Raw genomic sequence first — 11,881 nt, 5'->3', positions numbered from 1 at the left:
TGCTGGGGGTCACGGCCTGCAACCCAGGCATGTACCCTGACTGGGAATCGAACCTGCGACACTGGTTCTCAGCCCACCCTCAATCCACTGAGTTACGCCAGCCAGGCTATTTTACTTTAAATAGGCACATGTGGCTAATGGCTATCGTATTTGTGCAGATTTAGATTAATTCATAGGGGTTGCAAAATGATATGATTGATGATAGCACTGTGTTAAGAGTAGAAACAAGACCGCATTTGGGGGCAGAATGGGGCAACAAAATTACAGAGAATATGGGGATGCCGGTAGTTGTAGGAATGGCAGAGGGGTAACGGGGCAGGATGTGTTCGGAAGAAAAGCTGAGTCCTGAGTGAAGGGAGTAGGGAGAGAAGCCACAGAGTAAGATGCAGTTACTTCCTGGGGGCCTGGTTTGCCTTTATTTTGTAAAAACGGGGAGCTGTTGCAGGTTTTTGAGCAGAGATGTGACAGACACAATTTTGGAAGATTAGTCTATGTTAGGTGGGATGATTCAGGGAGGGGAGAGACTAGAGACCTAACACTGGCTCAGCTGGAAGCAAGTGGAAGGGACACTGGGAAGGCTGGCTAAGAACCAGTAGAGCAGTTTTCTCAGGATGGCAGAGCCTAAACCTTCAAGTGGTTTTCAGGATCCGGGTTCTCATCATTATAGGCCCAGAATGTTGGTCGTGAGTCAGGAGGATCTGGCCTCAAGGACTGACCAAGCCATTGTCAAGTAATCAAACTGGACAGGTGACTTGGGTGCCTCTGCCTTTTCTGCCCTCCAGAAGTCTCCTTTGCATTCACAAGTGATTTTGGAAGGGTCTTTGGGTCCATACTAAAAAGACATATCTTAGTTCTATCATTTGTACAGACTTATGCTCTTCCTTTACATTTAAACTTGCACTTCTCAGAGTTATCTGAACTTCTCTAGAAGGAACCTGGGGGACCTGTTTTTCCACCACTCCTGCTGGTGAAGACCACGAGGTTGCAGGTGGCAAAGAAATGGAATGAGAGGGTGAAAAGGCACAAGAGCGAGACCAAGGTGCCTTGCTGAGGGGCAGAAGGAAAAGGAAGACACTCAGGGGTCTTGATTCCAAAGCTGCCAGGGTCTGGGTGTCAGGGAAAATACAATGTAACCCCTCTCCCCCAAGGTGTGCAAGGTGAATAAAATCCCCACCCCCTTTTTGCTAGTCATAGGTAGCCTGGCAGAAGAGGTCCCTGGACCCCTCTCATTTGAATTCAACACACAATGCTGTGTTCATTGCAGTCATAGCAGAGATTTCCTCAGCAACTGTAAAGCTGACTGCCAAGGGGGGTTCCCAGGAATTAACAGAAATCATCCCTTCACCAGTACCCCAGCACTTTCTGCAGGAGCACGACAGCAGAAGCCACACCTAGAGGAGAAAAATCCGACCTGCATCCAGTTTGGACTGCATGGTCAGGACAGGAAGTAAGAGAATTGCACTTCCCTTAACTCACTCAAGTACTAGGACCAGAGACAGCTGGGTTGAACTTTGTCCTTGATGGCGGCATCATGATCCGTTTCCTCAGGCCCCCTCTCTGTCCATTCTGAGTCATTCAGACACTTTTCCCATGACCTAAATCTAATCTAAGGAAATGACAGTTGCCAAAGGCTAAACTTAAGAGAATCAGATGGGAGGAAACTCAGGGACCAGATGATGCGGCCAACCCTTTGTCACACAGAGGACTCCATCCCCCTCTCAAGCCCAGTGAGTGGAAGCGGTTCTCAAGGCCCCTTAAATCAGCTGGCAGCTGTTCTAGCTCCTTGTCCAGTGATCTTTCCTCCGTAAAGAAGAGCCTGCAGGGCAAATTCAGTCCACAGGTGTGTTTCCTTTGGACTACATGGCATTTTTAGAATTTTTGAATGTTCCCAACATTTTTAAAAAGTGGGAAATTTCACCTAAATATCTAGCTTTTTGGCTTGTCTTGAAGAATTAGATCTGGTGTACTGAGTTCATTACGTACCTATTTGGTCTGGCTAAGGATCTGACCTTGGAATGGTGGTTGCACATACCATCTTTGACCTAGAGATTACCTACTGAGTGTCTGCTTATCCATAGTGGTGCAGAGAAGTGGCTTCTCTGAGCTGGAAGCCTCTGAGAAAAGTCCACCCTTAATCTTCCTTTGCCAAAGCTACTTTGTAGGGTAGACCTTGTTTCTCCATGTTCACATTCTTGATTCTACACTACTGGAAAGAGCTTTTGAAAGTTGGGAGACCTGGGTCGCCATCCCAGCTCAGCTCCTAAAGAGCTGTGCCGTTTTGAAGTAGTTGAACTAGTTCTCTCTGGTCCTCAGCTGTCCTCATCTGTAAAATGGGCTGAGGGTCCTCTGTGTTGAGGGCTCCCGCCTGCGCAGCATCATCCTTATCAGCTCTGGCACCCACGTAGGGTGCTGCTTCCACTAGGGGGCGCCAGGGGCGCCTCAGAGCCCGAACCAAGGGGCGGGGCCTGTCCCGGGGCGGGGCGTCGTGGGGCGGGGCACCGGCGGGCGGGCCCCGGTGCCAGGTGCGGTTTGGTCCTCCCCGGGTGCCGTAGGCAAGTGCATCTTGCTCCCGCCTGGGGCTGAGGTCCTCCCGCGCCTGAGGCGGCTGCGGGAGCGGCCAGTTGGTGCTGCGCCGCTCGTCTCTTCCTCCCCACTTCCGCGCCCCTAGGACCATGGCCGCGCTGGCGGGTAAGGAAGGGCCGCGCCATCCTGTCCGCCGTTATCTAGGAAGCCGGGCCCCAGGGCGCCTGAGGGGAGCCGGCGGCTTCTCGGGGCGTCTGGGTTCCTTAGAAGAATCTGGGGAGTGAGCACAGCGCTCCCAGAGACTCGGAGATTGTGGGACTTCGGGAATTGGGGGCCTGGAGACCCAGGACTCCGAGGGGCAGAAGGGTGGGGCGGCTTCCCGCGAGTTAGAGGTCCCCGGGAGGAAGGGATGCGGGCTCTGACAGGGGCCAGCTTTTTTGCGGGACTTGGCACCCGCAAACCCTCAAATTAAAACCTTTGTAAGGAAGTCGAGGGGCCTGGGTTCTTGTGGAGTATGGACAGTACGGGAACCTCAGGGTTCGGGGCAGTGATGAAAGGATGGAAAGTTACCCCGGGTTCTGGGTTTTCTGTGGAAAGGGAGGAGAGTATGACTTCCCGACGGGACCCAAGGCTTCCCACAAGGGCGTCTTGAGGTTCTTTGCAGGAAATAGGGTGCACATTCCCTTGGGGTTTAAGGCACGGACTGGGGGTAAGGAGAGACCGTAGCATTCTTCCTGGGGAAGGTAGGGTCCCTGGGGTTCTGGGTTCTCCCTTGGCCTGTCCAAGACAAGAAATACGGCGAAACACCTCCTGGATGGAAGAGCCGTCCAAGGATGAAGGGTAGCTTCAGGGTTAGGCTCGCTGGGCCTGCAGTCCCCTCTTAGTCACCCTGCAGCTTCCTGCCCTCCTGGCCTGCCCCCCACCCGGTACCTGGGACTTTGGGAAGCCTGTGTTTCCCAGCTACCTATGTGGGTGGCCCAGCCCCTAGGTCGACCAGGGTCAGCGTCCAGAAGCTTTCTAGCGGTGGCAGGAGGGACTAGTGGAGGGGGGAGCTTGTCCTGGATATCTGCCCCCCACTTCCTGGCTTTCAGCCTGTGGACAGTCACTTCCTCCATCCTGAATACAAGGACCAGGCCACCAGGGGGTCACTTCCTCACCATGGGAGCATGGGATTTTCTCCTCCTTCTTGATAATAGGCTTCTAGAGAAAGAGGACTGGCGGGGGGGCGGGGAATGCACCCTGTCCCTTTGCTCTTTTTCAGCTTCCAGAGTTCTTCATCTCTGATTTTCGATAACTTTTTCTAACCTCTGTGTAATATAGGTTCTCTGCCTTGAACCTTGATTCTCGGAAACATGTGAAAGATCTTAGAGTGCAAGTGTTTATTAGGTTTTCCTCTGACTGAACCAAAAAGCTGTATAGCGGCATTAAAGCCTCTAGGTGCATTAGTTTATACATTCTTCCATAAGAGTATTTGTTGGTTATTTCTGTACCACGCACTTAGCCAAGCATCGAGGAGTATAGTGATGAACAAATGGACATTCCTTGCCTCTGGTGCTCACAGCCCTGGAGATGGACAGTGAATAATTGAGGTAACAATTGAGGTAAATGCTCTAATAATTCAAAATAAATAGGGAGGTAATAAGAGTGCACCAGGGGTGAGGAGAGTGGATAGGGAATACTTTTCTTTAAAAAGTAAGTTAATGCTATGCTTGGAACTAAGTAGAAATTAGTCCAGCAAAAAAAAAGGACAAAAGGCAGAGGGGATAACATAAAAAGGCCCTGACGTGGGAAGGCTTGTAGTAGCTTTGAAGAGCTGAGAGACAGTATGGCTTTTTTAGGGGGGAGGAGACTAAGGTTCAGGAATGACTTAAAGTTCCATAGTCAAACAAATGGCAGGGGTCAGAGTTCATATTTTCCAACTTCAAATTTAGTGCTTCATCCCTCTGCATCACAAACACCAGAATGAGGTTGCACGGGGAGTCAGAGAAGGACGTGGGACTTAAACTTTCACTTGTTCTGGCCGAGCTGTTCCAGGACAACTCCGATTCCCGTGTAACAGGAGAATCGGCTACAACGAAATCAAATATTTACTGAGTGCCTGTAATGGCTGAGGCTCTGGGCTGGGACACGTTTGACCTCTTATAAATTTTAACAGACGCTAGAGCCAGGAGAGACTTGAGATGATGTTGCTCTCCTCGTTTTACATGTGAAGAAACTGAGGCCCAGGGACAAAAGTGGATTTGTCCAGGGTCACTCATCTAGTGGTTGAGCCAGGATTAACCTGGGACTTCTCCTTCAGTTCTCTTTTCAATTAATATTCCAGGCTGCTTGAGGCATACAGTCTGGCACACAGGAAGCCCTCAATAAATATTTGTGGAAATAAATGTGTGGTTTGTGTCTGCTTAGAGTAATTAAGGGGGGGGGGGAACAAATCAAGACAAGCTATATAAAGCCTGTATATGGTAACATGGAATTTCAAAGGTGAGGAAGAGCTGTATTCGTACATGCGTTCTACAGATATATTGAGTTCCTACTATCTGCCAGGTGCTTCTAGGACCTGAGGGTACTCAAGGAACAAAATAGACTAAAGCCCTTGCCTCGTGCTCTGGTGGGGAGAGAGTAATTAAATATATGAGCATCATATGTAAGGGATACATGCTCTGAAGAGAAATAAAGTAAGATAAGGTCGCAGGAGCAGTCAGAGGTCAGGGAAGCCTCTGTGGTTAATGACATCTGGGCAGAGTTATGTAGCAAGGGTTTGAGCCATTTGGGTATCTGGGGGAAGAACTTTTTTTTTTTTTTAATCCTCACCTGAGGATGTGTTTATTGATTTTAGAAACATTGATGGGTTGTTTCCTGTACACACCCCAACTGGGGATGAAACTCAAAACCTCGGTATGTGCCCTGACCGGGGATGGAGCCTGCAACTTTTTAGTGTACAGGATGACACTCGAAACAACTGAGTGCCCAGCCAGGCCCGGGGAAGAACATTTTAGACAGAAAAAAAGAATGAGCAAAGGCCCTGAGCCAGGAATATGCTTGGTATATTTGAAGAACAGCAGGGTGTCCAGGATGGCTGCCAGATTTGGCCAGGAAATGCATCTTAGAAGAGGTAAGATTGAGAAGTCTTAAGTAGGTTAAAAAAGGGGTGGGAGGGGTTAGTATCCTGATAGGGAAGAAACTGAGAGTAGGATTCAGAGCTGGACAGGTTTCAAGGTCTTCACAAAGGATGGTGAATTGATGCAGGAAGGAGCCCCCCAAAAAGCTGGAATTATCTTCTGGAGGGCAGATCCTTATAATACAGGCATCCCCTCTAGGTGAGTGTTGTGGGAGGCTGTGGGAGGCCTCAGTGAAATATATTTTTGAGGACTTTTTCAACACCTTAGCCCATTTCAAGGTGGGTGATTTATGAACCTACCTGCCCAATGCGCTGAGTGTTCAGCAGTTTTTGACCAAAAACAGCATGACCCCTCTGCCCCACCCTCCCTATTCACTGGATCTTGCCCTGAGCAACTTGTTTTTGTTTCCCTGGATGAAAACAAGTCCTCAAAGGGGGGCCTTTTGCCAGTGTGGAGGAGGTGAAATAAAAAAACAGCAGAAGCCCAAAAAGGCATCAAAATCAACGAGTGCAAAAACTGTTTTGAGCAGTGGAAAAAAGTCTTAATAGGTGTATTGCATCAAATAGAGAGTATTTTGAAGGTGACTGAAGTTTAAACATAAGAATAAATACGTAACATTTTATAAATAAATTCCAGGTTTTTCTGGGCCTCCCCTCATAGATGTGGTAGAGGCAAAGATGTGGAGGTGGGGGAGTCACAGGGGATGAAAGGTAGTGCTACAGTGTGGCTGAAGCCTGACTGGAGTGGTTTAATGCTGGGCTTGTGGGATTTTCTGGTCTGCAGTAGGGACCATAGTTTTAGAGGCAGGAAGAGTCATGATATGGGCATTTGTTTTTAGACTACCAGTCTGGCATTGGTGGCAGGATGAATTGGACAAGGGTAAGGAAGGGTACCCATCTGGAGGTAAATACAGTGGAACCTGAGCTGAGGTGTTAGGAATGGGCAAGAAGGCACTGACCAGTAGGGAATGCCTATATGTCATGGGCAGGGCAAGGTGACTTGGGTAGCCCTGGGTATAGGATGGAGGATTCAAGGTAGGGTCCAAGATGACTACAAGATTTTAAAGCTGAATAGAAACCCATCATGTCCAAGGGGCTGTATTAATTAGGCTTTCCATATTTCCTCATCTTTTGAAGCCTGGGTCAATTCCCAGCCCAGGGCTAGCTTCTGATCATTGCAGCCTAGAGGGGGCCAAGTTTCAGGGACAAATTAGGGGGTGGAGTGGGGTGAGGCATCACTAGCATTTCAGTGACAGACCTGCAGCTGCAGAAGTCTCTTACACGTCTCTCTTTTTTTCTCACTCTTGATCTTTATTTATACAGTAGCAAGAATTAGATCCTTTTATCTGTTAATTTATACCCAGTAGTAGCTAGAACGTGAAACCACTGCTTGGTTCTATTATAGTATACCCTGAGTATCAGCTCCTTCTGCCCATAATTTTTCAAAGAAAGTGTAAAATGTAGTCAAATACATAGACTTCCGAGTTAGCAGACCTGTGGTCTTTAGTTGAACATTTCAGTTTCCTCTTCCGTAACATGGAAACAACAGTAGTTCTTTAATACTAGTCCTTACCTCATGGCATCTTTGGGTTCGATTAATTCATGCTTGCATAGTAATTAGAGCCCTGCCTGGCACATAATAAGGAGCCAAAGTAGTTGGGATTTTTTTCCCTGATATTGATAATCTGTAGAGAACTGCTACCTGGGAATACACGAGTTAGTTAACCAGTTTTTTAACAGATTGTTTGTAGCCCTTCCTCCAGATAAGAAAGTGCCAACTCATTCAGCTAAGCAAACGTGTGGTTGGAAGTGAGAACCTGAGTGCCCCGAAAGCCACAGGAACCTCTGTCTAGTTTGTACTCTACCCGGTATCTTGTGACTCGACCAAGTTTGCCCTTCCCCCAGCACCTGGTTTGTCCCTCTCTGACATGTGTTATTTCTTGGATATCTTTGTCCCTCACACCCAGCAGTTTGTGACCTAGTCTGTATATTGCACATGTGTATTGCACATTAAAAAAGCGTTTGCTGAATTTGTTTTGAAAATGTTCCATTCAGATTTTGGAGGTTAGTGTAGTAAGCTCAGCCTTTTCTCTGGCCAACCCTCTAAATATACATGAAAGATAGAAGAAAAACTACTCACAGTTCAGTTGTCCCCTAAGTGTCAGGCACTATGGGATGTATGTTCACATATAATTTATTATTTCTCATAATCCTCTTGTTAATCCTGTGAGGAAGTGGTATTATCCTCTTTTAAAATATTAAGAGACAGGCTCAGAGAGGTTAAATAATTTGCCTAAGGATACAGCCCAGTTTCATTCCCAGGTCTAACTCCAGTTTTTCTGCTTGGCCCTTACAAATTTTCCCTAATAAACTAAAGGGCAGAAGAGAACAACAGCAAGAATGAAACCTCCTGAGATGCCTCTGCGCCTTAACCTGAAAAATGAGAGGCCCCTGGTTTGGTGTCACGCAGACTCAGAGCCAGAAGGAATCATTTGATCCCTTCTTTCCTGGAGGACGAATCTAAGTTCCAGAGAAGTTCAGAAGCTCCTTTAAAAATCATCTTGATTCCTCAGATACTCCCCTTGGTAATATTTGGTAAGGTAGTAAGGAGGAAAACCCTTTGGGATACAGGGGAGAGCACCCACAGAAACGTTAATCATTTCATTACATGATAAATTTAATGAAGTTAGTCACTTCATTAAAATGTGCCCCCTCTTCCCCTGCCCCCTCCCGGTTCCCCATTAGTTACTGCCCCTGCCCCTCTGCTTCCTGCTTTATCCCAGAACAAGTGGAATTTATACACCCGACCTACCAGTTCCCAGGGGCACAGTGGTTACCTTACTTGTTTTGTGCTGCACTGAATTGGCTTGGTTTTGTTCCTGGTTCTCATTGTTTAGTGGAATATGAGAAGCATCAAAGATTATTCTCAAATGAAAGGATAGAATCTGTGCGTGTTGGTTCAGGCCAGGCTTCATGGTCTCATGAACTCAGCATTTGGGGATTTCTCACCACTTTGAAGTCTGAAAAGGACTAGTTTGCAGAAACCCAGCTCTTAGACCAAGATTAAGGTGAATGTTAGTATCTTGTGGGAAATGCACTGGCTCTGAACTGGAGTACCGGGCTAAGCCCTTCCACTGAATGAATAACTAGTTTTGAGCAAGTCTTACCTTACCTTGCCTGAGGCTACACAGGGTAATAAAAATGGAACTGATCTGGTAGTATCAGAACCCTTTTGAGTCCCTCCCAGACCAACTTTCTGATGGTGAGGATACTTGATTCTCCTTCTCCAAATGCAGTTTTCTTTTTCCTTTTAAAAAAGATTTTGTGTATTTATTTTTAGAGAGAGGAGAAGGGAGGAAGAGAGGGAGAGAAACATCAATGTGGGGTTGCCTCTCACATACCCCCTACTGGGGACCTGGCCTGCAGCCCAGGCATGTGGGCCAGGCTGAGAATCGAACCATCAACCTTTTGCTTCGCAAGCTGGCACTCAATCCACTGAGCAACAGCAGCCAGGGCAGAAGCCCAGTTTTCTTTAAGAAAAATGAAAGGATTTGATTAGATTAGAGTAGATGGTTTTTAAAGGCCCTTCCAGCCTTACCATCCCGCCACCCTAGTGTCTGCCCAGTGCATTCCCAGATTGTTCGAGGGTCACATCACCAATTATGAAGTTGAGAGAGGGAAGTGTATATACACTGAATATATTTTATACCAGTATCCAAAGAAGCCTGAAGGTGAGAACCTCTGTAATGAGGCATTTGTTAAAATTTTTTATCTTGTTTGCATTGCACATTTGCCACTTCCTAAAAGCAACGGATTTTTATAATGAAGGCACAGATTTCTGATTATTAAAGACCTAATGAAGGTCCCTTATTGTTTGAGGCTTCTGGGGACATTTACTTAATCAAGTTCCCTCTCTGGGCTCTGTCAATCAGTAGCCGCTGTTGATAAGTCTGCACGTAGGTAAACACAGCAGAGGGAGGGGGTGAACAGCCTGGTACAGGAGGTGTTTTCCCAGAGGAAGAATGTTCCAGGGAGACTAGACTGGACTCTGGATTGGTCTTCCGTTAGGCCTCACTGAAATCTCCATAAACTTTGTATTATTATATTTATCTTACATTTTCTAGAATGAAGGTCATAAAAGAGTTAGGATCATCGACTTTCAGGGCTGTTAGGGAGCCAAAGGTTCCAAGAGTATTCATTTGAAGAATGTCCAGGCTTGGGAAGCTGAAGGCTATAGGTAAATAACTTTGCTCGAGTACACCACGATAGACCTGTGTGTCTTTGCAAGGCCTGTGTATCTACCTGTGCCTTTACCTGTAGGTGGTCACCCTGGGAGTCAGACACTTATCTCAGTAGAATTATCACTGCTGGCCGTTGGAGCTTATCTCTGGAAATTACTTTGGTAGTTGACAGTTGGGTACAACTTTTCAGTTGGGTTCACCACACGAAGGATCGCACCAGGCTTTATGCTAGGCCCTAGAGATTTTAAGCTCTTCAGGATGTAATCTTTGCCCCTTAGAGCTGGAGGGGAGGGGGCAGTGAGGGAGGGAATGAGGGAAACAGAAACATAATAAACTGCAATTACAGAACAAATTATATAAAACAGGTATAGACAAAGTGAAACAACCACTGTTTGCCTTGGGGGGACCATCAAGAAGGATAGAGGTTTGATTAAGGGAAAAGGTTGGAAAGTATTCTGAACATGGAAGAGCATGAGGTGTGAGTGTTGGGATGTAAGAACATGAACGTGAGTGGCAAGAATAGAAAGTAGATCAAGATGTGACCAGAGCATCCCTTTATAAGGGATGTTGAACGATAAAAGTTCTTTAGGGCCACTTTGTGGAGGACCAATCCGCCCCTCAATTAACGTTAATGAGGGACTGTAGTAGGCCAGGGACAGGTCTTGGTTCCTCTAGTCCTTTGTAGTTAATAACAGCCAACTTTATTGGTGTGTGAGGAGTTTGCATTCCTGCCTCAGGACCTTTGCGCATGTCTCCCCTCATCTCAGTCTCCAATGTTATCCTTCCCTCCTCCTTTCTGCCTCGTTAATTTAATATGTATCCTTTAGAGCTCAGCCTGGAAATTACTTCCTTAGGGAATTTGTGTGCCCAACCCCGTTTTCCTATTTAAAAACTTGATGTAGTCTTTACACCACTTGCCCCACTTGTAGTTAAAATAATTGTTATTGCTCAATAACTGATGTTTAATCTTGCTTTTGTTTGCAGCACAGCACTAGACATGTAGTTGATATTGTTGTCATGCAGTAAATATTCACTGAAAAAATGACTGAAGCGTGTCCATTGAGTTTAGCAATAAGCGGTCACTGTTGACTTTGGTGAGACAATTTCTGAGAAATGGTGGGGGTGGAAGTCAGACTGTAGTGGATTATGCAGTAACTGGAAAGTGAGGAAATGTGGGCAGCGATGTGTAGACAACTTTCTAATACACATGACTGCGAGGAGGGAAGCAAGTGGGATAGCTAGAGGAGAAAACAGGGTCCAGATATTTTTTTAAATAGGAAAGACTTGAACTTAATTTAAGTGATAATTGGAAGGAGCAAACGGAGAAGGCAGTGGTGGTGGAGATAACTGTAAGGGCACATCTTCCAAGAGGTGGAATAAGATGGAGTCCAGAAGAGTAGTGCCATGCTAAGCAGTCGAGCTTCTGTTCTGTTACATTGGGGAGTCTGGGCGGGCCAGCTGATACTGTGCAGTCCATAGGGAGGAGGAGCCAAAGACCTGAACTTGGGCTGTAGCAAAGGGCAGGGAAGGATTGGAGAGACATTTGGGAGGTGAAACCAGGTGGATTCTGGAGGAGGGAGGAGGGGTCTTGATTTTTATGCCCCGAGTGCCTACCACAGGATGCTATGTAAGTGCCAGATGGCTTTGAATTTCTTAAGACTAGAGGAGACAGGGCAGGCTTTGGAGGGTGTAGCAATAAGTTCTCTCGAATAGCCTCAGTGGAAATTTCTGATCCATTTTGAATTTTGGAAACAATCAGAAATCATTCAGAGCCAAGATACCGAGTTGCCGACTAGGTGTGTGGTCTGGTAAGAGACTGTTACTTTTGGATTAAAAATTTAAAATGAGAAACAAGGTGTGGCTTAACATAATGAAATTTGCTAGGGTGGGGTGGCAGTTCACAAACTGACTCTGAAAGCCCTTCCATGTGAGAGTTCCAAAAATGTCTCAGACTGGTACCTCCAGAACTTGGGGGATTCATTTGGATGTTTGTGTTCAT

At 46.6% G+C, this 11,881-nt stretch overlaps 1 protein-coding gene across 1 annotated transcript in view; it reads left to right on the top strand.

Moving 5' to 3' along the window:
• Positions 1 to 2,521: 2,521 nt before the first annotated feature.
• The window catches only part of LIMK2 (LIM domain kinase 2), a 50,733-nt gene continuing 41,373 nt past the window's right edge, over positions 2,522 to 11,881 (top strand). Inside the window, exon 1 of the mRNA XM_045826838.1 lies at positions 2,522 to 2,688. Within this exon, the coding sequence (XP_045682794.1) occupies positions 2,673 to 2,688 (16 nt within the window). The 5' untranslated portion in view covers positions 2,522 to 2,672. The remainder of the gene's footprint in view (positions 2,689 to 11,881) is intronic.

This window comes from Phyllostomus hastatus, unplaced genomic scaffold (assembly GCF_019186645.2).
Source record: "Phyllostomus hastatus isolate PE091 unplaced genomic scaffold, TTU_PhHast_1.1 phas_scaffold_760, whole genome shotgun sequence".
Lineage (NCBI taxonomy): Eukaryota > Metazoa > Chordata > Mammalia > Chiroptera > Phyllostomidae > Phyllostomus > Phyllostomus hastatus.
This window is presented reverse-complemented; position numbering and strand designations above follow the sequence as displayed.